At 45.2% G+C, this 25,994-nt stretch overlaps 1 protein-coding gene across 2 annotated transcripts; it reads right to left on the bottom strand.

The window, feature by feature from the left end:
* On the bottom strand, positions 1 to 25,774 carry LOC310742407 (CD209 antigen-like protein 2). Of its 2 annotated transcripts, none has more exons than XM_083571895.1 (9): positions 25,657 to 25,774; positions 25,089 to 25,191; positions 23,514 to 23,633; positions 13,576 to 13,686; positions 12,415 to 12,513; positions 11,556 to 11,642; positions 8,506 to 8,657; positions 2,181 to 2,290; positions 1 to 372 (listed from the first exon to the last, which is right to left on the bottom strand). In XM_083571895.1, exons 3-9 carry the CDS (start codon positions 23,602 to 23,604, stop codon positions 222 to 224), a joined length of 801 nt encoding a protein of 266 aa, XP_083428021.1. In that variant the 5' UTR covers positions 23,605 to 23,633; positions 25,089 to 25,191; positions 25,657 to 25,774; the 3' UTR covers positions 1 to 221. The 2 variants fall into 2 exon arrangements, with proteins under 2 accessions (XP_083428021.1, XP_083428020.1); XM_083571894.1 differs by having other exon boundaries at positions 25,092 to 25,191.
* Positions 25,775 to 25,994: the final 220 nt, after the last annotated feature.

Here is a 25,994-nt window from a genome sequence, read left to right as displayed (position 1 = left end):
TATGACTGGACCCTTCCATTCTTTATTTTTGTAGCCATCTACGTTTGAGCTTGTAGAATAAGGTCTTTTCAAGGTGTTTTTGAGTGCTGATGCCAAAGAGTCCTATAATCTAGATGGCAGAGTGTGGATCGTGCATTAAAACAGTGAGGTGGGGTGATCTCTTGTTTTTGTTTTTGTGTAGTGATCATGCGATCCAGTTTCTTTCATTCTAAAGTGTCTTCTTAGAGCCAAGCATCATCAGGCACCTTCTTACAAATGTACCCTAAGCGTTGCTCACAGTGTAATGCCATCCAGCAATGTGTTCCGCAATCAAGGCCTATTGCAGCACAATGGTTTCTGTCTTCGTTTTTAGGCTCACCCGTTTTCCAGTACCTGAAAAGAAAAGAGCAGCACTGAGCAATCAAGATTGGATGTCTACTTCCTCATGCGCTCTCTGTGCCTTCTACCATTAAAAAGATGTCCAGCTCTTTCTCTCTTAACATCCACCCACAATTGGGATGGATTTTTCTCCCTAGATTTTAGAATTCTAACCATGTAAGGAAAACAACAACAACAACTGTGGGTCAAGACTGTCTATTTTCTTTTCACATGAAGTGATTTCTCATAGGAAACTACAAAAAGTGAGGGTGTCACTTTGGAAGGCTCAGTGGTACACACAAGAACTGTCAGTCAGTTTAGTTTGGGCAGTATCCAATGCAGTACTTCTGCTATTGCCAGGATTTCCATTTCTGCAACAGAACTGGCCCTCTCTCCTTTCCATATGCACCCACATCCTCCTCAGGTCTGCTCTGGACCGTTGTGAGTGTTGAGAGATCCTTACTCTCAAGTAGCTGAGTTAGCACAGTAGTGATTGTTCTGAGCATATTAAAACCATGTTAGATTTGCATCCAGCTTCATCCACCTCCTCTCACATCCATCACCCACCCCATGCATGAGGAGAGCAATGACACTATACAGAAACAAAAATAGCTATGTCTACAAATGAAATACAAAATATAATCTATAACCACAAAGCCATTATACAGTTGTCTGAAATGATCTGATATCTCTCACATATATATCTTATCTAAATCTTACATGCTGATTCTAAGTTTAATCAATTATCCATAGTTGACAAAGGTATCACCCTAGCCTCACTCTTATTGTCACTTGCATTCTCCAGTGTCCATTGTATCCTGAATCAAGTCCCACTACACAGCACTAAAATTTTGTGATAAACTCATTCTGTGATAACTTCCTCATTTTTAGCTCTCTGTAAATCTATTAAATTTATATTACTAGTAATAGTAGGTATTTTTTACTCCCACGAGATGTTTGGGTGATCAAGTCTAAGATCACATACAGTAGTGGCTCCCAATTGGTGGTCCACGGACCACCCACCCAGGGGTTCCATGGTGTCATTCACATAACAAAAACTGCCACAGAGATATCAAAATGTTCAAAGGCACAGTGGCCCATGGCGTGGCTTTTGAAAATGAAGGGGTCTGCAGTACTTAGCTAACTGGGAACCACTGGCATACAGGGTTTAATTTCCCAGCTAGTATTATACAACCCCACTGCCTGTTTGTAAAGTTTATTCAATACCTTTGTCAAAAAGGATTCGTGGTTGGTATTGGGCGCATCAATGAAGATGAATGTCATTGGATTTTGTTCCAGGAGACCTTGCAAAATTGAAAGCAGCCCCCTGTTAATGCAGCCTTGGTAATAAATGCCAGACCAGTTCTCTGTTCTACTACCAAGCTGTGGATGAGTGAGATCTTACTCTGACCTTGTACATCCATCCACACAAGCTGAAAAGAGTTGTTAGATACTTAAAGGGAACCATGAAGTGTCTTAAACTGCCAGCTGACAGTGTTGCTCAGCTTTAGGTTCCTGCAAGTCCTTTTGAAGCTGAACTAAGGAGCACAAACCATTTAAAAGCCTGCCTTCAGCCTCTTCCAAATCACCACATTCATTAGGTTAGAGAAGCAGGAAGAGTAGCCTTCCTGCCTCTGCAACTTAGTGAGAAGCAGCAGCCGCTCATCTGGGCAGTGATGTGGAGGAGTACATATGCAGATCTTTGGTAGTAGAGAAAATTGCATAGCAAAATATATTTGGAAAGGGAAAGAATGAATTATGTAAACGGAATCTGCAACTTTTGGGAATGCATGCCATTAACATATGTTTCTGCAGAAACTTACGTGATTATAGTCTCTATTCCTGCCAGCCATCTCCATTTCTTTGCCTTGTCTTTAAAGACTCCAAACCAAAAAAACTTTTTACGCTTTTGTACTTGCTCGTTTATAAAATACTAGGGTAGGGGTGTTGAGAAAGAACAAATAAAATCTTTTAAGACAATGTCCCTTTCTCTGGGAGACTATAGCCCTTTACAGAAATTCAACAGGCATAAAACAAACACATTTTAAAAGGAGAAGGTATCACATTTGAAGACCCAATCCAAATTTTGGGGGGAGAGTGATCAAAACTATACATTGTATTCCCATCTCCAATAATAATTTCATATACTGGATGTGGTATTGTCCCCCTGATCAAAATTATGATGCTTATGGTGATGATGATGATGATGAATGACGAAGATAATGGTGATGGAATCAAGGAAGCATCCCAAAGAGGAAATATTGTAGTGAAGGGTAATTTCACATGCCCTCACCGAGACTGGCTACATATGTGTTCCAGTCATGACACAGAGTTATAATTTCCAGATACTGTAAATGACTGTGCCAGAGAACAGTTGGTCTTGGAACCACCTAGCAGGACAGTGACCTGTGTGTCAAATGCTCCAATTTCTGCATCCATGTTTGTGTGGAGTTTGGAACTGACAGGGTTAAAACTCCGTGGTGTCCTGAATCTGGGAGGAGCTTGTCGCAGAGAAGTGAGTCACAGCGTGTGACTGCTTTCAGACTTGCTTTCAGTTCTGACTGAGACGCAGCTCGGCTCAGAGGCTGCGTGTGTGCTTTTGGGAGCACGGGAGAAAATGCAAGAAAGCTCCGATGGAGAAAGACTGATTTATGGCTTGTAAATAAACGCTTCTAGAGATAAGAACCGAACTGTCTCTGGACTTGATTTATCCCTCATCTCACACGGACACAGGACCGCTGCTACTCTGCTCTCCTGCCAGGTCAGCTCCAAGCAGAGGTGCGCAAGGGAAGCGTGACTGGACGCAGGGTCTAATTTACGCAAAGGTTATGGCGGTTTCGCGTTTCCTGACAAGTGTGAGAAGGGAGAAGGCTGCCAGCGTCGTGTTGCTGTGATCTCCTGCCAGGGCAGAGGGAGAAGCTGGAGAGAGGAGCCAAAGGCCAAGACGGGCGGCTGCTTCGAGAGTCCGGCTTGCTGGCAAACTTGTGAGTACGCTGAAGCCCCGGGGGGAGGAAGATGGCTGCTGAACAGCAAGGCCATGAGAGCTACCCCGGTGAGAGGCTGAATGGGGCCAACTGGGAGGCCTGGTCAAGAAGAGCAAGGGGGTGGTTTGTGGCCACAGGGCTCTGGAGTCCAGTCCAGAAGGAGCCGGCCCCACCCATGCATGCTGCTGCTCTGCTGAGTGAGAGAGAGCAGAGAGAGCTCTACATCTTGAAAGCAAGTGTGGACGCTTTGCTGTTGCCCCACCTGGAGGGCGTTAAAACGGCTCAGGCCGCTTGGCAGGTGCTGAGGAGTCTGTGCGAAAGCTCAGCAGGAGCCAAGGGCCGGGAGGAAGCCGAGGGCCAAGGGAGCAAGCCTCAGGCCGAAGTGGGAGCCAGATCAGAGGGGGCTAGAGGACGCCCAGAGAGAGCACCAAGCCCAGTGGGGGCTGTTCCGGGAAGCTGTTTCTCTGCTTCGACACGTCTGTGTGCTGGAGAGCAGCTGAGAGCTGTGGAAGAGGGCACAGGCTGCACCCCAGGAAGGAGTGGGGGGGCAGGCCAGGCAGGCCATTCCAAGAGCTCTGAGAAAGCAAAAGGCTTCGAAAGTTGTTTGTGCTTTGAGACGACGTCCAACAGCGCTGGGAAGCATCCGCTAGAGGCCCAGGCTGCCAAGGACACCGGCTGGCGTGGAAAGTCAACAAAGCAGGTTCCCAAGGCCAGTTCCCAGCAAAGACGTGGGAAAGCAGCAGGCCAGGAGGAAAAGAAAAACAAGGCGTCTTATCACCTCACAGCTGCGATGGTGTCTCTGAGAAAAGGCAAAAGCCTCAGTCGGGGGGAGGCTGTGGCCATGGCAACCGATGGGAACGTGAGCAACGCCATGGCATCTTTGGAAAACAGCCAGAGACACTCTTTATCTCTCGTGGTCGATTCGGGAGCTTCGCATTGCCTAGTGACCTCCAGAGGGCTCCTGAGGAACTCCAAGACAGTTAAAACTGGACGCTATGTTACCTTAGCAGATGGGTCTCAAAGACCACTGACTGAATCTGGGTTTCTTTATTGTTCTTTTATAGATCATTGGGTAGAAGCTTTTGTGGTCCCCGAGCTTACCCACTCTCTTTTAAGTGTGCCAGCTCTTATGGCTGCTGGGTTCGATGTTCTGTTCTCTAACAATTTGTGTTCCTTCTACAGGGATGGGAAGACGATCTACAGTGTCCAGAGAAGAGGCACGCTCTTTCTCGTGGAGATGCCCATTGAAAATGGGGCTGGTGGGAAAATGGGGCTGGTGGAAAATGGGGCTAGTGGAGAGTCCATTGAAGAAGCCCAAGGGCAGTGTGCTAATGTCCCACCACACCATGATTGTATACACTTATGGCACAGGAGGTTTGGGCACGTTGGGTGATCATATGTGAGGAAAGCCACAGGCAACACCATTGGGTGCAGGTTCAAAGCATGTGACAAATACCTAGATTGTCAAGCCTGTAAGCAATCAAAGGTCACAACATGCACATACCCCAGGTCTGAGAGGAGAACCAGTAAACCCTTTGAGCTTGTCCATGCAGATTTGTCGGGCCCCATGCCGACACCTTCTCTAGCTGCATCTAAGTGGGTTTTGGTTCTGGTTGACGATTTTTCTAGACATTCCTGGGCTTTTGCGCTGCAACAGAAGTCAGAGGCAGCTGCACTGATCAGGGATTGGATCACAGCGGTAGAGCTATGGTTCTCTACCAAGGTGATTTCCTTTCAATCTGATCGGGGGGGGGGAGTTCACAGGTTCTGCGCTGCAATCGTTCTTCAGGCAGAAGGGTATCAGTCATCGACTGACTGCCCCCTACAGTCCGCAACAGAATGGGGTTGCAGAGAGAAAATTTCGCACACTACAGGAATCAGCAAATGCTATGCTGGCAGACTCGGGTTTGCCACAGCGCTTTTGAGCTGAGAGTTATAAAACAGCATGTTTCCTGCAGAACAGGGTGTTCAATTCCAGTGTAGGAGACACACCGTACTTTCTGCTGCATAGGAAACAGCCTAAAGTGGGTTTTCTGCGCACTTTTGGGTCTACGGCTTGGGTTCTCATTCCAAAGGCCATGCGCAGAAAAGGTGAGCCAAGGTCTAGGAAGATGATCTTTGTAGGCTATGAGCCGGGTTCAAAAGCGTGGCGTTTCGCATACTCTACTGGCAACCAGTCCAAGCTGCTTATTAGCGGCAGTGCTGAGTTTTGCGAGCAGAGTGGGTGGAAGCGTCTTCACGGGAATCCGGATGTTCTGTTAGACTCAGATGAGGAAGAGGAGGAGGACGAGGCTGAACCTGTTGCTGAGATGCACAGTCCACAGCCACAGAGTCCAGAGCCGGGATCTCCAAGGGAGAGGCTCCGTATCTCTCCAAAGGGGAGTCCCAGGACCCCTCCACAGGTCTCTGTCAAGTCTGAGCTAAGGAGTGAACCATCCTCGCCAGCAGAACCAGCTGTTCGCCCTAAACGGCGCAGCAGGTCAGAGGGGGATGTTTCTGAGGGTGGTAGGGTTGATCCAGGTGATTCAGGCGCAGTTCCAGAATTCACGCTGAGGAGGTCAGCAAGATCAACCAAAGGGAAGCCACCTGAAAGGTATGAAGCCACGAGTGTCTGGGTTGGTGTGGCTAGATGTGAACCCGAATCCTTTGAGGATGTTCAGAAGTTGCCTCGGGAAGAAGCCAGCAAATGGCATGAGGCGATGCAGAAAGAGATGAACTCAATGGAGTCTCTTGGAGTGTTCTCACTCACACAGCTGCCGGCTAACCAGCAAGCTGTAGGCTGCAGATGGGTTTACCGACTTAAACCCACAGAAGCAGGAGAACCACAGTATAAAGCGAGATTAGTGGCCCGTGGATTCACACAGAGAAGGGGTGTCCACTTCACAGAGGTATATTCGCCGACCTCAAGGGCGGAGACTTTGAGAACGCTTTTGGCGATAGCAGCACAGAGAGGTTGGAAGGTGAACCATTTTGATGTAGATGTCGCCTACCTGAACTCAGATCTCCAGGAGGAGTTGTACATGCTTCCTCCTCCAGGGTTTGAAGTCAGTGAGCCAGGCGTCGTGTGGCGGTTGCACAAATCCATCTATGGATTACGCCAATCTGCCAGGAATTGGAATATGTGCCTACATGAAGCCTTAGAAGAGCTAGGTTTTAAGAGATCTCTTGCAGACAGTTGTCTTTACATTAGAGATTCAGGCTTGCAACAGCAAGTAGCCCAGGTGTTTGTTGATGACATCTTGCTCATGGCAAAGACAGGTGAACAGGTAGAGAAGTTTGCTAAGGAGCTTGGAAAGCGGTTCAAGCTGAAGCAACTTGGAGATGTCAAGTCCTATCTAGGCGTAGAGATCACAAGAGCAAGTGATGGAAGCTTTTTGCTTCGCCAGAAAGGTAAGATTGAACAGTTACTTGAGAAGTTCAGGATGTCTGATTGTGCAGGTGCCAGATCACCCATGGAGACTGGATACGTGAAGGAGTGTCAGCAAGTAGAACGCGTGGTGTTCGAAAATACTGAACTCTTTCAGTCAGCTCTGGGTAGTCTGTTGTATCTGTCACAGTGGAGCAGACCAGACATAGCGTTTGCTGTCAATCTGCTCAGTAGAGAAGCTTCAAGTCCTAGTATGCAGGCCTGGAATGGTATTAAGCGGGTGCTACGTTACCTGCAAGATACCAAAGACTTTTGCCTCAAGATGTCAGCTGAGGGTGATGTCAAGCTGACCGCCTGGGTGAATTCGGATTGGGCTAACCTTGAGGACTGCAAATCAGTGTCAGGCCTAGTGGTGAAGTTTGGGGACTCAGTGATTGGGTGGAGGTCCCGGAAGCAAAGTCTCATAGCGCTTTCATCTACTGAAGCTGAGTTCAGTGCGCTATCAGAGGTTTGTAGAGAACTGGAGTTCTATGTGTGTTTGGTCGAGGAAATCTGTGGAGAGAATTGTCTGCCCGTTGTGGTGCATGAAGACAATCAACCATGCCTCAAATTGGCTGAGACAGGGCAATTCAAGGCGAGGACCAAACATTTGGACATACGGTTCCGAAATGTATGTCAGAGCGTTCATGAGGGGCTAGTTGCTCTGAAATACTGTCCCTCAACCAAGAACCTCGCTGATGGTTTCACAAAACCATTAACCTTCCAGAAGCACGAGGAGTTCTGTGAGGGTCTGTGTATGGGGAAAGCATTGTTGGCTATTGTCCCCAGATGCAGGACAAGAGGGGGTGTGGAGTTTGGAACTGACAGGGTTAAAACTCCGTGGTGTCCTGAATCTGGGAGGAGCTTGTCGCAGAGAAGTGAGTCACAGCGTGTGACTGCTTTCAGACTTGCTTTCAGTTCTGACTGAGACGCAGCTCGGCTCAGAGGCTGCGTGTGTGCTTTTGGGAGCACGGGAGAAAATGCAAGAAAGCTCCGATGGAGAAAGACTGATTTATGGCTTGTAAATAAACGCTTCTAGAGATAAGAACCGAACTGTCTCTGGACTTGATTTATCCCTCATCTCACACGGACACAGGACCGCTGCTACTCTGCTCTCCTGCCAGGTCAGCTCCAAGCAGAGGTGCGCAAGGGAAGCGTGACTGGACGCAGGGTCTAATTTACGCAGAGTTTGATGGTTGGTTCCAGAGACACTGGAATCAGTCCAGTTGTGGTATGCTTGATGGCATGATGATGGGATCTCACCCATGTCTGTGCCTTGCAGCACCCCAGTAGCCCCTCTGCTAGGGCTAAGGGGCTGGGAGAGGGATATACCTTGCAAGCTCCTCTAAAGTCATCTCCATAATACTCTCCTGCCAGAAGGTTAGCATGGTGAGGGAAACGTTTGTTTCTAAGCACTCAATACATCTCAAAGAGCAGAGGAAGAATTTACAGAGAATCCAAGAGATAGATGCCTCTGAAGTATCTCCTCCTCCTCCTCCTCCTCCTCCTCCTCCTCCTTGAAGATCTCCTTCCTGACTGCCAGCTTCATTCTATTAGAGCTCAGCAGCTCCAAGAAACCTTATTGAGTCCCAGATGGTAGCAGCTCTCCCTGCCCCTCCCACCCCTTGGCTTGACTGATGGAATTGCTGTCTTGGCTCCATACAGGCACATGTAACCCTCCTAAATGGATAGTGATGATAAGAACCCTTTGACTCTAGGAGATCCCCTGTCTTTTCTATACGCGGCTTTGATGCTCACCTGTTCTTCCTTTGTTTCCACAGAAAGGAGCTGGGCACCTTCCCTCTCACATTTTTTTTTGGAATCTGCCCATGAGTCTTGGTCACGAGAAAGGAAATACATTGTCCTTTGATATATAATCCAACCCTCATTCAAGTTTTCAGTAAGGTGCTCTTCGAGTCAAGGCAGATATGCAGGGAGATCAGAAAAAGAAAACAAGATAGGGAATTTAATGGGAACCACCTTGTATGTCTGTGCAGATTTCAATTATTTTTATTAAGTTCATTTCCGTCTCCACGTGATAACATATATTCATCTGGGAAGCTCAGAAATCTTAAAACAAGAAAAACATTAGCTCTTCAACCCATGTTGATGGTGCAGTAAATACCTGGGTGGGCATAGCTGGAACAGGGAGCACAGTTAAGAACCTCACCTACTTGTTTCCACCTGGATACTTAGGGCAGCATCAGGGCAGACTTGAAGGTTGGAAGGGGGAGTAGTTGTGGTTTATCAAAATTCTCTTTCTCTTTCCAGGCCCTCTGTTGAGTTGTGGAGGGGGGAGGGGAATCTAGAATGTAGGTTCCTGGCATAGGGCAACTGGGACAGATGAGGGATTCTGCTGGTTTACCACCCAGTTTGCTGCCAAGCATTCTCCCTGCCGGAGCTGACAGGATGGATCTAGTGGGCTTCCAAATCCAGTGGGCTTCCAAATGGCTCTGGGGGATTTCCCAGCTGATCTGACAGGTGCTCCTGCTGAGTTTTGGCTGATCTCTGGAACAGCCAAATAACAACAACAACAACAACAACAACAACAACAAAGGATATGCTGCCCATCTGACTGGGCCCCCCCCCCCAACCACTCTGGGCTACTTCCAAAAAAATTAAAACACAATCAACTATTTAAATCGTCCCTGAACAGGGCTGCCTTCAGATGTCTTCTGAGAGTCAGATAGTAGTTTTCTTCCCCTTGACATCTGGGGGGAGGGAGTGCCACAAGGTGGGCACAACTACCCAGAAGACCCCCTGCCTTGGCTTGGGCCATGGACACAATTGGCCCTGAGTACCCTCTCCCACTTCATACAGCCTGTTTTGCCCCCTAGTATACTGCAGAGGAGAGGGCGAAAAAAGAAGTTGGGAGATGGCTTGAACGCAAGTGGAGGAAAAATGTGGTTGAATGCATTCAACTACTGGTGAGGGCTCATCCTTGAGCCTACCATGTAGCAGTGAAGGATACAAAGAAGCCTTGCTTTGCTTCCTCCATTGTGCTATCCAGCAGAGCTTTCCTTCCCAGGTAGTGTGGGGCCTGCTACAGTCTGGCCCAAAGGAGATGATACAACTGAAAGCAGCTTTCTGTGACTTGCTTGCAAAGCATTTGTGGATAAAATTGCTTGCATCCCCTGGCATCTTGACACACCCTGCTATTACAGCAGACAAATCTCAAAGAATGTCCAGAGCAGTCTCTGTTTCCATTGTGTTGGGCATGTTTCAGTCGGTAAGGTTTGGTGGTTATAGGGTTAACCTCTATGTGTCCTGCATCTGGGGAGGAGCTTCCTACATCCAGGAGCTGAGTTCTTTGCCTGTGAAGTTACTTTCACTTCTCAATGGAGAAGAGTCAGAGATGCATGCTGCGGCTCCGGTCTCTGATGGGATTGTTTGTTTTATCTGTCTGTGTAAATGAAGCTGTTTAGATTAGGCACAAACAGCGTTTGGACTCTCTCTTCACTCACACATCAAGCACACGCTGCTGCTCTGCTGCTGGCTGGGATTTCTGGCACAGGGAAACGTGCCGGACCCGGGCAGTTATCCAACAAGGTTCAAGAATGTGGACAAGGTCCTTGGATCGGTCAGGACAACCACCTGCACACTGGACCCTGCCCCTTGTGGCTGATACAAACTAGCAGGGAGGGGACAGCTGGCTGGACTAGAAAGGTGATTAATGCCTCTTTATAAGAGGGGCTGGTTCCAACCTGCTTGAAGGCAGGAGTGGTAAAACCACTCCTTAAGAAATCTTCCTTGTGCTCAGAAAATCTAAGTAACTGCCTGCCGGTTGCTAATCTCCCCTTCCTGGGCAAGGTTCTTGAAAGGGTGGTTGTGGACCAGATCCAGATGCTCTTGGAGAAAACTACTCAGTTTTCAGGTCAGAGGGGGCAGGGTTTCTGTTGAGTCAGGTGATTAGCTGTGGGAGGAGCTTATCAGAGCTTGCAGGGCAGCGGCACGCACCTGGCGGCGCGCGCAGTTTGATCCATCTTTTAGATTTAGGGGAGCTAGTCTCAAACGTTTGTTGGGGGAGACCTAGGGTTTTTTTTGGAGGGGGTTATTTGTCCTGTGGTGGGGGGTATTTGTCCTATGATTCTATGATTCTATGAAATCCATGTCAATCAGGATTTAGACCTGGTTTTGGAACAATGTCTTTAAAAGCAATCATATTTCCAAAGGTCAAAGAGAAAGAGGGGAAATGGCATTATACGACTCTCACAAAATGTGTGTTTTGGTGCTGAACATCTTTAGCTTGCTTTTTATGTACAATTGACGTAATATGCATTCATTCCCATTCTTTGCTTTCGCATCTAAAGCTTTATAGACAGTTTTATAATCACTTTACACTTTTTGATGATGGTCTTGTGAAAGAGGAGAGAGATTTTGCTGTTGCACGAATCACCCCACTGCCCAGCAGTCTCTCTGACCAAGTTGGCGGAAGTTGCCTTTGAAGTGCTGCTCATGAATCTCTCTCTTTCAGCTGACCTGTTTTGATTGTCTCTGCAGAGGCAGGGCTCTCATGGGTGAAAATAATAAAGGACAGGTCTTTTAGCTGACCTGTTTTGATTGTCTCTGTTACAGCAAATAATGGCAAAGTCTTTTCTTTCCTAACCATATAGGCTAAATCAATTCAAAGGTTCAAGAGAACTGAACTGAATATCTCTGATGTTTCCCTAGGGTGGCTGGATGCAAAGGAGGGCAGCACTCTGCTCTGGCTCTAAGAGTATTCAGCTAGAGGAGGGGCTTTCAGCTGGGGCAGAATCAGGGCAGGTTCCCACTGCACTACAATTCTTCAGCATCATAGGGTAGCTTACCAATTATTTTTTGTAGTTCATCATTTTTGTTGGCAAGATACCGCATTTCCTCTGATTTGTTTTGGGCTACAGCAAGTATTCCAAAGTCTAAAAGATTTGAAATAGTTCAAGGCAAAAGAGTATCTGAAATAACAATCTGCAAATATTAAGAAACCATTTTCAAACATTTTCAAACACTCTAGCGTGAAACAAGAAGCAGAGCTCCAGGATGGGGTTCTTATGAATATGAGGGCAGACTTGATTCTCTGTGGCTGAGATCACCAATGAAAAGCCTCAGAAGATCCCTGCAGCTGGATCAGACCAAAGACCCATGCAATCCACTATCCTATTCTCATATTATAAGTGGCTCATGAAGTATCTCTAATATTCCCTTTCTATGTCCTCCTTTTCTGCTGGGAATCACTGGGTCACAAAACAATTCCCGCCTTGAGTCCCACAGTTAAAGCCAAATATACAAAGATAACTTTACGGTTTTCAATTATGCTTTATGAAATCTAAGAAAATGCAGGCACCCAAACTCTTTTTTTGATGAATGTTGAGTTGCATTCCACAGAGAACTAAGCAGGACATTACGTCACTGCAAGGATTTCTCCTTGTGCAATGCAATCTTCAGTCCCTTTCCCTCTCTTCGCATTTGTTCTGAAGTTTCCCCCACCATGCAGAGCAGCTTTGGTGATGGCATGCAGGGAGAAGTGGGGGCAAAGTTCCCTGTGCTAGTGCTAAAATCTTGCACTAGCACAAACATTGTGAATTACAGTGTGATGGGGGAAGACAGCATTTCTAGTGGGGGGATGTGAGAATCACAACCATCTGCTTTTCTTCCTGCTGAGCAGTGAAACTGTGATAAAAAAATGCTTACCATCCTTGTCTTCATGGATTGTATCAAGCCCAACAACGAAGGTCCGAATCATATCCATTGCCATTTGAAACTCGCCTCTTTTTTTTACTTCCTTTTGATCTGAGGAGGAGGTAGGTAGAAAAGAATTGATTAAAATGTCTGACTGTCTGGGGGAGGGGATACTTGGTTTCAAACTGCTTTTAATATTGAATTTAAATCGATGACTTGAAACGCAGATAAGAAATCAAATCAACAAAACCATGAATATGACTTCTATTAATATTTACTGCTCTCAGCTCTTGGTAGGACTTCAGACCAGCAGGGCAGCCGCTGTTTCAATTTGGCCTGTTACTTCTGTCATCAGATGGTTTGGCCTTCCTTTGAGAGCTTTAGATTTTTGGTTGTCTAGATAGACCTGTCCTCTTGGTCCTACAGTCTTGCATTTGCCAGGCTGCCTCGTGCTCTGCCACATGCTTAAACTATGCAAATTCTTGGATCATTTGATTCCCTCCACTCGAGATTTGCTTACTTTTGACTGCCCTTTAAAAATGAATTAGGTGTGCAAATAGGTCAAGGGCTCATCTATCCAGTGCTATTTTTCTGCAAAAAGAGGTGCTGGAACTCAGCATGAATGCCTCCCTTCTTCTCTTAAAATGGCCACAACGCCCACCTGAGAGGGGCCAGAACAGGGTCCTGATGAATTCCAGCTGAAAAAGGCCCTGCATATATCTAGATATTTAGGTAGGCTCTGGACCCACCCACTTTGGCCATGGCCTTATCCTCTGCAGCCTGTTTCCCCCAAGCACTTTCCTTCAGGGGACTGGAGCCCTGGCAGAGGGCAGGGTGGCGAGGATCAGGAATGGGGGCTCTCCCCCAGCAGATGAGGATTAGTTGGGAAAGGAGCAAAGAATTGCAACTGGGAAAGGGAATTGCCCAGGGTGTCCCAGGGACTTGTGTTAGCCTGTGCTTCTGTTCCAAGTGCTGGAACTCACTTATTCAGGGAGAACAAAACAGTGTCATTGCTTTCAATGGGTAACAGCTGTAACTCCCTCCCTGATATCAAAGAGAGCGGATAAATGGGGTAAATGGAAACTGGATCCTACCATCTCTTTTTGGAAATGCTATTGGCATTCAAGCAAAGCCCAGGACAGTAGTAGCAAAGTAGGCCAATTATGTACTTACATAGCAGGAAAAGCAGCAGTGTCAACGCAGTAAAGAGGATTATCAGAAATACGACAATGTATTCACCCGTGGGAGATTTCATGAAGGTTACAAACTTCTGAAAACCAGACGCTTGAAGAAAGAAAATTCTGCTTTAGCCATCGGTAGCCAACATATCATTGCCACCCCAGAAAAAAGGATTTTCATACACTGTGGTAGCCATTAGCCAGAGATATTCAGTGGTTCAGGGGGTGGGTCCTTGGGATGCTAAGCAGATGGAGGAAGCTGTTGATTTCAAGCCATATATCAGAGGAATTTGGCCACCCTCCAGGTGCCCGGCTTGAATCCTTGTGACCTCCTGTCTGCGACTCCCGGCAGGATCAAGGGAGGTCTCCAATCGGCGATTCTTCCCAACGTGAAAGAAGAACACACCATTCCTCCTCCCTCACTCCCAGGGAGGGGAGAGAGACAGACAGAAATGTATTTACATGCCTTTATTTCTGTCTTTCCAGTGGTGCAGAGAAACGTGTCTGCTCCCTCTCACATCAGCAGCCAGAGAGTGAATAACTCCACCCATGTACTTCCAGTACAGGGTCATGTGACACTCTGAGCTAACATCCGGTGCTCAGTGCACATAATAGACTGTCCTTTGTTGCCACGGTACAGTCCCATAACATCAACATCCTGTTTGGCTTTCCAGCCATCTGGAGCACTCAGCAGCATTGCTCCTTTTTCGTAACAACCTCCCCCAAAAGAATCAATGCGTGTTGCGGCAAGCAAAGCGTGATCCAGAGAAGAAAACAAACAGTTGTTATACACATAACACTCCCCTGTTGTTTCAGTTCCACCCTTGGAACTACCCGCCACTGGTTTCCCCAGTGTACCTCTCTGGTTGTCTGGCTTCCAAGGAATGAGTGCATCTGCATTACCTTGGCTAGCAACTCTCTGTTGTGTCTTTGTCTCTGACTTAGACACAGCTCCAACCTGTCCTCGGTTGTGTACAACAGCAACACATGCAACAGCTAAATTAGCATACTCTTCTGAGTACCTTTTGGGTGGTTCGCCCTTTGTGACTCTCTCAGACCTGCGTAAGAGGTGCTGATCCTCTCTGCTCACTGGTTCAGTCTCAGGACTCTTAGCAGAACCAGTTCCAATAGTAAACAGTGGTTCATCCTTCACCTGTGAAGGTCTATCCATTGTGTGAGATTTCCTCTCAATGACTGTGACAACAGAGCTCTCTGAGCTATCACTGTCACTCTCAGTACCACTGTACTCTGTGAAATCATCATCATCATCTGAATCGTCCTCTGTGGGAAATGTGTGTGCTATCACTCTCTCCTTTTCAGGAGCACTCTCTAGAAATTTTGTGAGAATCACCTGACCAGATTCAGACAAAATTACTCTGTAGAGACCCTTTTCATATCCCACAAAAATGCCTCTGGCATTCTTTACTCCACCTGGAGCTTCTGTCCTCACATGAGACCCAAAAACCTTGAAATGGGCAGCAGAAGGTTTTCTCTGGAACAGTTTCTCAAAAGGAGAACTTCCCAACTCTTTTGAAACCTTTCTCACCCACGCATGACAAAACGACATGAGTGACTCCGCCCAGAACTCATGTGGCAGATGTGAACTAAGCAATTGCGCATTCATCCCCTTTTGCAATTCTTTGTTCACCCGTAAACAGACACCCCTGTTCCACGCTTCCGCTGAAACAGCAACCTTGTGTCTTATCCCTTTCTTGTGCAGGAACCTCTGGAAATCCTGTAAAAGAAAAATCTGCTTCTCATCTGTCAAAAGACAATCAATGTTAGCATCATGCATATCTTTAACCTTGTCACAAAACTCCTGAAACCTTTCCAAGGCTTCCTGTGGCCTTTTTAACACATAAACCCAGACAAAGTTAGAGAAATGATCCACACACACAAGATAAAATCTTGCATTGCCTCTAGATGGTTCTAGAGGACCAATCACATCAGCATACACCCGCTGAAACGCTCTGTCGACCCTGGCCACCTTCTTGGCGCTCGTTTTGGTCACACCTGCAAGAGAAATCAAGTTAGACTCAGAATTACATTCCATGTAATCACTTTGCTCAAAAGTCAACAAATACAGTCCACCTTTCTGTCTGGCAGAAAGATATAACTCTCCATCTTTGAAGATCTCGCAGCTCTTATCATCATAGGACAGTTTCAGTCCTTTCTTTGCAATCTGCGAAACACTCAGCAGATTGAACTTCAATTCAGGAACCAAGTAAACATTGTGTATAGTCAGGTTCAGACTCTTAAGATACACAGTTCCAACCCCGGTCGCTTCCAGCTTCTGACCGTTGGCTTGTTCCACAGCGAAGCTTTGCTTCTTAAACGTCGAAAAGAGTCCTCTGTGCGGGGACATATGAAAATTACAGCCCGTATCGATCACAAAAGAGTGTCCAACATCTGGCATGGTTCCTTTCGCCATCAGGGCCTTTGCAGGTTTCACCGAAGACTTGGTATGCCCTCTGCCTGCTGCCTCAGGCTTTGCTGAGCGGCCCTTCGCTCCTTTCGGCTGGCATGGCTTCTTGCAGCTCCGCTGAAGATGCCCAGTCTGTCCGCAATTGTAGCATCGGACAACGTTCAAAGCTACAGCTTCCTCTCCAGTAGCAACATCAGTGGGGAAATTAGAACTCCGTTCTTCCCTCCCCCTGTCCTTGGCATCCATTTTGAATCCAAGTCTCAGCTCTCTCACTCGAGCTAGTTAAAATCCAAAAGCTCCTTTTTGAGCTGTCTTTCTGCCTCTCTCTCAGGCAGGCAATCTCCAAGCTGTCTCAAAGTCAAAACAAACTTTCGCTTTCCCGGCTCTGACTGAGCCAGCCCCAGGTGTCAGTAGTTTTCCACTTTCCTGACTGTCGTTGCTTAGCAACTGTGCATACCTCTTCGTTATCTCACCGCAAATATGCCTGGTATGCAAGGCTAGGCTCTCAGAGCTGTTTTTCCAAACGCAGCTCTCTCGTGAACCAGAGAATAAATCAATCTGCATTCACACTTTTAGCCCGATATTCAGCATACCTTTTTGGGGCTCCGTTGCTTGGAAAACACCCCCTCTTGGGGCCAGCCGTCTGTTCAGCTTCTGGCTGCAATTGCAGACGTTATCTTCTTTCCTTGGTGCAGAGGATGGCACACGATCCATCAACCTCTCACCTCTCATGCTGATTCGCATGGATCAGATAACCAGCAGCGTCTGCTACCATATGTTGATTTCAAGCCATATATCAGAGGAATTTGGCCACCCTCCAGGTGCCCGGCTTGAATCCTTGTGACCTCCTGTCTGCGACTCCCGGCAGGATCAAGGGAGGTCTCCAATCGGCGATTCTTCCCAACGTGAAAGAAGAACACACCATTCCTCCTCCCTCACTCCCAGGGAGGGGAGAGAGACAGACAGAAATGTATTTACATGCCTTTATTTCTGTCTTTCCAGTGGTGCAGAGAAACGTGTCTGCTCCCTCTCACATCAGCAGCCAGAGAGTGAATAACTCCACCCATGTACTTCCAGTACAGGGTCATGTGACACTCTGAGCTAACATCCGGTGCTCAGTGCACATAATAGACTGTCCTTTGTTGCCACGGTACAGTCCCATAACATCAACATCCTGTTTGGCTTTCCAGCCATCTGGAGCACTCAGCAGCATTGCTCCTTTTTCGTAACAAGGTGAGATGCCTTGCTGCTTGAGGAAATTTCTGTATCTTTTTTCTTTTAAAAAAAGTTTTAATCTATACTTTTAAAGTTTATAGATTTCATTAGTTTTACAGTCTTTTTAACATTTCAAAGTTTGACTTCCTTCCCCCTCCTTCTATTGTTCCTTAAATTTATTTTTAATATCTTCTGCATATCCCAATTTATTTAACTTGTTTATTTAATTATCTACTTTAAATACCTGTATATATTCTTATGAAACTGCACATTATTATCATAACCCTCCTAATGTTTTTATCTGTTTTCAACTTATCTGTAAATATTCAATAAACCATTTCCATTCCTTTATAAAACGTTTGTTATCTCGATTTCTTATTCTTCCCGTAACTTTTGCCATTTCTGCATATTGTTAGTATCGTAATGTCTCATTCTCACATTGTATAACGTTGCAGGCTGCCTTTAATTACTTAATGTATTTCTAATAAATGTATTTCTATACAATTTGGGTAGTTCTGTCCCTATAATTCCCAAAAGAAAAGCTTCAAAAGGCGAAAGATTTATATGATCTGAGGTGAAACATTGGCACCCGACCCCACCTGACTCACCATTCTCCCCCTCCACCTCTTACCCCCTTTTCTTCCTAATGCAACACAAATGTCTCAACAAATGAAACTAATCTGTAGAAAATGTAAGAAATCTTTAATGAAAGTATATTAAGAAAGAAAGAAAGAAAGAAAGAAAGAAAGAAAGAAAGAAAAGCTCTTCTGGGTTTTTTTTACAAAAGTTATTTTGAACATCTGTCCCAGAAACTCCAGCGGGTACAGAATGCTGCAGCGAGGCTCCTCACGTTGTCTCTGCCATGGGAGCATGTTCACCCAGTGCTTTTCAAGCTGCACTGGCTCCCGGTGGAGTACAGGGTCAGATTTAAGGCGCTGCTTTTGACCTTTAAAGCCCTTCACGGCCTAGGACCCTCATACCTACGGGACCGCCTCTCCCGGTATGCCCCACAGAGAGCCTCAAGGTCCATAAATAGCAACACCCTAGTGGTCCCGGGCCCTAAGGAAGTTAGATTAGCTTCAACCAGAGCCAGGGCCTTTTCAACACTAGCTCTGGCCTGGTGGAACGCTCTGCCTCATGAGACCAGGGCCCTGCAGGATCTGATTTCTTTCCGCAGGGCCTGTAAGACAGAGTTGTTCCGCCTGGCCTTTGGCTTGGCGCCAATTTGATTCCCTCCCTCTCTTTCTTTTTTTATTTTCCTTCTCCTCCTGCGATCAGGCTACATATAAATATTTTAATGTTTCAATATTTTAATGTTGTATTTTAATTTTGTTTTTAAGTTGTAATCATTCATCTTGTTTTTATTATTGCTTGTAAGCCACTCTGAGCCTGGCCTTGGCTGGGGAGGGCGGGGTATAAATAAAAATTATTATTATTATTATTATTATTATTATTATTATTATTATTATTTTATGACTGATATCAGTTGTCCAGTGTATCACTGAGGATTTTACTTGCTCATCTTTTTAGTTGCTCATCCAATCTGTTACCTCCAAGGATGTGGACAGGCTGCTTGGACGAGTGAAACCAACCACCTGTCTCCTTGAACCTTGCCCATCTTGGCTCATAAAAGTGAGCCAGGAAGGGCTGGGTGATGGGCTCCATGGGGTGGTGAATGCTTCTCTCTGTGAGGGAGCCTTCCCAGACCCACTGAAAGAGGCGATTATTAAAAAGCTTCTTCTAAAATAAAAAAATCTTTAGACTCCTCTACTTGCATCCCATACCACTTTCAAATTGTCTCCTGATTCAGATTGATTTCAGAACAATCTCTTAATATTCCCCCCTTTTCTAATATCAATAAATTAATAAATTCTCATTTAGTCTGAATCAGCAATTTTGCTCTGTTCTTAATTCCATAATAATAGAGTTGTGATCTGATAATGTCCTGGGTAAAATTTCTACCTTCTTTACCTTAGTGTACAAATCTCTAGAAGTCCATACAGAGTTTGTTCAACTCGCTGAATTATTCTCAGACAAGTAAAATGTAAATTGTCTGTCCAATGGGTGTTTCTCTCTCCACATATCAATTAGACTTAGGTTTTATGTCATCTGAAAAAGGCCTTAGGTAGCTTCCCTTCTTTTGTATCGCTTCTTCTTCTAGTTCTGTCCCATTCCAGGGAAGCTACACCATACATATCTACCATCAAAATTATCTTTTCATTCATATATTCAAATAAGATTTCCTCGTCTCTTTTAAAAGTCAGATTTTTTGTCATTTGGTGCATCTACATCTATTAATATTCTTTTTTTCTCTCTCCATGTGATGTTATCTGTATTATCAGTATTCTTCCTTACTCGTCTTTAAATAATTGTTTTGGATCTAATTCTGGTTTTTGTATACATTACTATGCCTCTTTTCTTTGTATAGTCAGAGGTCACAAAGTCCTTTCAATAATCTTTTATTGATCAGAATTCTTCTGTGTTTCATCGCAATATGCATTTCCTGAGAGCAAATCACGTTCAAATTTATTTATTTTTACCACATGTTCAATCCCATTCCTTTTTGTTTTATTATTGAGTCCATTTACATTCCACATTAAGATTATCAATGCCATTTTGTCTTTTATTCATTTATCTCTCTTCTCCCCCTCTGTTGGTTCTTCTTCATGTTGTGGCTCCAAACCAAATGCTCTTTCTCCTGCTAATTCTTTTCCATATTTTCTCCAGAATTTATCTGCTTCTGTGGGATCTCTACATCTCTGCTTTCACCCTTTAAATATAAAGGAGACTCCTTCAGGGTATTCCCAATGAAAAGCGATTTTGTTTTATCACGGTGTGTCTGTCAGATATTTGTAATTTGCTCCTTTCCGAAGTAGTCCCATCAGGATTTCTTTCAAAATTATTATTCTCTGGTCATCAAACTGAGATTTTTCTGATAGTGCTTCTGTATCATTCTGTCTTTAAATCTCTTTGAATTTTAAAAAAACCAATCGCCCAACAGATTTTTTGCTTTAGCATATCTTGATTTTACACGAAAAGGTCTATCCACTGCCACTTTAACAGTTTCTTCACCCATTTCATTTAAATTCTCAAGTTCTTTCATTATTTTTTCACTTAATTCCACTGCCGTATCTTCTGGCAAATCTCAAACTAAGAATCAAATCTTTTAGATGTACTTCCAAAACTGTGATCTCATCCAGAGTCTGTTCATAAAGCAATTTGATTGCTTCAGCACCCCCCCCCCTCATTCTTTCTTGCTCCTCTTTGCTTCTCTTACCTCCCCTTCTACTTTCTTAAATGATTCCTCCAAGCTGGATGTTTTCACCTTTATATCCTGTACGGTTTTCTCTACTTCTGAAGTTTTATGTGACAGTTCTGCAATTTCTGCTGATAGGTTTTAGACTGCCTGCGCATTAAAATCAGCCTTCTGTCCTAGTCTCTGTATACCCTCCCCCATCTCTTTTCTCATTTCTAATGAAATTCTAATGTCAAATCAGACTTTGTGTCTCCTTCTACAATTAAACCTTTTCTCTGACTTGGTGTTGTGATGGGCCTGGAGGTGGTTTCTTGCCGACTTTAGCCATAGCCATATCATAATGTCACTAGATGGTGATCTTTCCTTTATTATAGGGAAATACTTAAAAAGGAAATAAAAAAGACCCTGCAATTAGTTTTTGGGCCGCACTGTGTCACTATATCACTATATTTCCACCCTTTGTCACCAGAGTATCTAACCCCGTCAGATCCCAATAAAAAAATTGTAAAAATGCACAGAGTGAATAAAAATAATAGTTAATCCTTAGTTTATGTATTACCAAAAAAAATAATTAAAAAAAATCAGCAATCCACAAAGTAATTCAGATGAATTTCAGTCTCACAATGTCCATCTCCTTTGGGTTATCAAAAGGAGGCAAAGAAAAATATATATATACAAAATATGTATTTTTAAAAGAGAAAAAGGAAAAAGAAAGGAAAACACAAAGTCCCACTTTCCTCTCTTCCATTCCACAACATTTAAAGATCTTTGTGATTTGACCCGCTTGCTGGAAGATATTTATAAAGTCACAAAAATTCTGCATCCAGAGCTTTAGAGAAATCACAAGTTAATCAAAATTCTTCACCTGGAATGCTTGTAAAAATAATCACTAGACTGTACTTCTTCTCATTCTCATTCTGAATTCAGTCCGGGGGGGGGGGGACCTCCTCTTTGCCACCCTAGTCTGGATCCAATGGTTTTATTGACACTACCTTAAATTATTTTTCTTGCCTTGTCAAATTGGTCCAAATTCCTTTGTTTGGAGATGTCACTGCTTCAATGGAGGCACAAGAGGCAGCTTACTGTGGGTCTTCAATTGTGCTGTGTGTCTGACCTCAGTCTGGGATCCTTTCAGCTCCCTATGGAGCTTTGGGAGAATCTAGAGAGCATATTTTGACACCACTGGACCCTTCAGAACTGGAACTTTTCCTTCAGGCTCTTTTTGAGAAGGTGCTTTGCCAGAGCCCCATTCTTCGATTCTCACAGCAATCAAATCAGGCTGCTCAGAGCAAGCAGTCTCTGTCATCCTCCATTATCTGTATCCAGCAGGAAGTTCTGGAGGAAACTTTTCTGATAACTAGCAAATAAAAATGCTAGCAGAATTAAAGTAAATTCAGCAGCATATAATTAAGTTGGGAGAAAGTGAGAAATAATTTATATGGATAAAATAATTTATAAATTATATGGATAAAATAATTTATATAATTTAAGTTATACTTAAATGGAGTAACAAAAGGGGTCTCTATAGTATAGTGTATTTTAAAATGGGGTTTCAGAGTTTTTAGGGGGTTTTGAATGTTTTATGTAGTTTTTATGTAGTTTTATGTAGTTTTGTAAGGGACGCGGGTGGCGCTGTGGGTAAAAGCCTCAGCGCCTAGGGCTTGCCGATCGAAAGGTCGGCGGTTCGAATCCCCGCAGCGGGGTGCGTTCCTGTTGCTTGGTCCCAGGGCCTGCCAACCTAGCAGTTCGAAAGCACCCCTGGGTGCAAGTAGATAAATAGGGACCGCTTACTGGCGGGAAGGTAAACGGCGTTTCCGTGTGCTGCGCTGGCTCGCCAGATGCAGCTTTGTCACGCTGGCCACGTGACCTGGAAGTGTCTCCGGACAGCGCTGGCCCCCGGCCTCTTAAGTGAGATGGGCGCACAACCCTAGAGTCTGTCAAGACTGGCCCGTACGGGCAGGGGTACCTTTACCTTTATGTAGTTTTGTAGTAGCTTTATGTAGTTTTTCAATTTCATTGTTCTGCATGGGACAATGACAATAAAGATATTGTATATTGTATATTGTATATTGTATATCATATAACTTATTTGGAGTAATTAGAATATGCAGTAGCAGGAGGATAATAATTAGAAGGAACCCTGGAAGGGGGAAAAGGAAGTTGAAGAATAAATGTATTTGGCTGTTTTCTTTTTGTAAATGTGGAGATTTGTATAAGTGTGGCATAGGGCAGGGAGGAGGAGGCAGAGCAAAGGAGGCAGTCTTCGCCCTCGCTCGTCCCAGCCCCCTCCGGCTGCCAGGATACCAGGCAGAGGCTGGGAGGAATGAAGGCAAAGATCGTTCTCACTTGCCCCAGGCCCCTCTCGACTCCTGGACTGCCGGGGAGAGTTTGGGGGGAGAGAAGGTGAAAATCCCCTTGCTTGTCCCAGCCCCCTCCTGGCTCCTTGTCTCCCAGCAAGGGTTGGGGTGCACACATAGGGTGGCCAGTGATGGTGGGGGGTGTTAGCCCCTCAGTATTGCAGGAGTTGGGACCCAGGCCTCAACATGTTTACATGGCTGAAGCCCCTTGCACTTCCTATACCCAGCACCCCTGGACAATATACTCCCTCCGTACACATAATTCCACATACACAAGCTGAGCTGGGCTAGCCATTGGCTCTTATCTCAATGCTGCTGCGGCGGCAGCAGGCTAACTGAGGAGGTGCAGTGCAGCTTGTGTGGTCTACCCATCTCTACCCTCCCCAGCACCTGCTACCTGAGGCAACTACCTCATTCTGCCTAATGGTAGAGCCATTCCGGACTGCACACAGTAAAGGAACACAACAGCCAGCAGCCAAGAGTGGGCTGAATCCTGGGGTTTCTATGGGGCTTAGTGGATCTCTGGCACCCAAAGATCTGTATGGGCTTTTCCCTGCATTCTTCCCTGGCACAACATGTCTGGTTCCACTTTCTACCTGTCTCCCCATCAACTTCCCTTTCCCGTGCATTCTTCTGCTTTAAGAGACACCAAATCCCATATGACTGTGCTGTATACAGACCACCAGTTCCTGGTTGTTCTGCTCCTTCTGGAGCTGCAGCCTTTGCAGGCGCTGCTGGCTTTGCGGGCTTTGCGGGCGCTGGCTTCCCCATCCTCTCAGTCTTGTATGTGAAACAACAAGCTAGAATGAGACAACAACAAATGGAGATTAAGACTATGAGCACGTTAGGTATAGAGCGGTGACTGTCAGTCGGGTCGGGACTGCTGATTCTCTTAGATCTGTCAGCAGCCTTCAACATGGTCGATCATGAACTTTTGAACCACTGCCTTGCCGACATGGGGATTCAGGGCACAGTCCAACAATGGCTGTGTTACTTTATCTCAGGTTGGGTACAGAGGGTGGCACTAGGGAGGGTGTTGTGGAGTCCCACAGGGCGCAATCCTTTCCCCAATGCTTTTCAATATCTTTATGTGCCCCCTTGCCTAGATTGTCCGGAGCTTTGGGCTGGGTTGTCATCAATATGTTGATGACACCCAGCTTTATCTTTTGATGGACGGCTGCCCTGAATCAGCCCCGGACACACTGACCAGATGCTTGGAAGCTGTGGCTGGATGGCTGCGTGGGAGCCGGTTGAAGTTAAATCCTTTCAAGACAGAGGTCCTCTGGCTGGGTTGGGACGACATGGGGTTGGGGAGCCAACTCCCATCTTTTGCGGAGGCTCAGTGACTGCTAGTGCCTTCTGTCAAGAGCTTGGGTGTAACCTTCGATGCCTCCCTTTCCATGGAGGCGCAGGTTGCAGCCACAGCAAAGGTGGCATTTTTCCATCTCCGCCGTATTAAGCAGTTGGTCCCTTACTTTCTCGTCCTGATCTGGCCACAGTGATCCATGCGACGGTCACCTCCAGGCTTGATTATTGTAACTCGCTCTACGCGGGGTTGCAGTACCGGCCCCAACTTGTTGGAATGCTCTGTCACAAGAGACTAGGGCCCTGTGGGACTTGACATCTTTCCACAGGGCCTACAAGACAGAGCTGTTCCACGTGGCCTTTGGTCTGGACTCAGTCTGACCCTTATGTTTCCCTCCCCTTATGGTTTTGATCTATGGGCTACTATTAAAGTGAGGCTGCATTTTAGATTGTATTTTAACCTGGATTTTAAATTTGTGTCCCCCCCCCCTTATGTTTTTATTGTAATTTTACTGGTGCTAGCCGCCCTGAGCCCGGATCTGGCCGGGGAGGGCAGGGTATAAATAAAAAATTAGTAGTAGTAGTAGTAGTAGTAGTTGTAGTAGTAGAAGACAATCCAACATAAAGTTGTTGTTGAGTCCAATATAACTGAAATGTCTTCCATTTTATTTTACTGGATCAATCTCAGTTTTAAACCAAAAGAGATGTTCCATATGGATTCCAAGACATTTTTAAAAATTGTTTTAGGTAATATACCACATTCTCATTTTGCAGCCTATCCCTCTCCCTTAACTCCTGGACATTTAGCTTACAGGACTCCAGTACGATGTTCCCCATTTAATAGATAGTGTGGGACCTATGAGGTCTTCAGATGTTCCTGGGTGTCCCTCCATCACAGGACCACATCTTCCCCACCTTTAATGGAAGGTATATTCATTTAATTATATAACTACCTCCTGGTCATCAGAAAAGATGGAGTACTAGATCCGGTCTCAGTTGGACGCATATAAATCCAATTGAATCTAACAAGACTTTGGAGATCATGTGTTGGTCCTGGAAAAGAAGCAGAGGGAAACTGTTACACAGGCTCTCCAGGTGTGTCATTTTGTGTGTTTTTTGCAAAGACGCAGCCTGACATCTGATGCTGTGGCTTCAAGAAAGAATAGAACTGTTGTCTAATCCCATTTCAAAGCCATCTGATCTAGCAGCCCTTGATATGCTAGGAAATGAGTTTTTTCAAGAACTGTATTTTCTGGATCATGATCTGGATCTGGATTTACAACCTGGGACCATGAGTCAGAGCAGGGCACCTGTACACAGCCCTAGAATATACCACCACTCAGTTTCATTGGATGACCCTGGATTCTAGTATTCAAAAGATAAAAACTATCTGAAGTTTTATAAACCTGCTTATCATTTTCCCTCTTAGTGACCTTTTGGCCCTGGAATGAGACCCTGCAAATATCATAGCTTGTAAGGAAAGTAGTCCACCGATCAGACTTATTTCTGTTTGAATACCTTGGTGTTGTCATGGAACAATCTTTTCTCTCCTTTCATTTCTTCTTAAGGTTGTTTCATCCTCCCACTGGCTAAGAACCACCTCCCTTGTGATGTCAGGCATTCCAGAACTCCTCCCCTTTAGGCTATACCATTTCCTGATTGGCTGCTCATCATATCCAATCAGCATGCCACATAAAGCATAAACCCAGAAAAATGTTTATTTCAGATCTTGTATACTACTTATTTTTCCCCAAAAGTTATTACTGTTTTATTTTTGAACCTTTAAAAACTTATCTAGAAGTACATCTAATGGTCATTGTTTTATTCCATTTTTGGAAGGTGTGTCTTTTTCTAAT

This window comes from Podarcis filfolensis, assembly GCF_964270895.1.
Source record: "Podarcis filfolensis genome assembly, chromosome: 9".
In the NCBI taxonomy this organism is placed as follows: domain Eukaryota; kingdom Metazoa; phylum Chordata; class Lepidosauria; order Squamata; family Lacertidae; genus Podarcis; species Podarcis filfolensis.
This window is presented reverse-complemented; position numbering and strand designations above follow the sequence as displayed.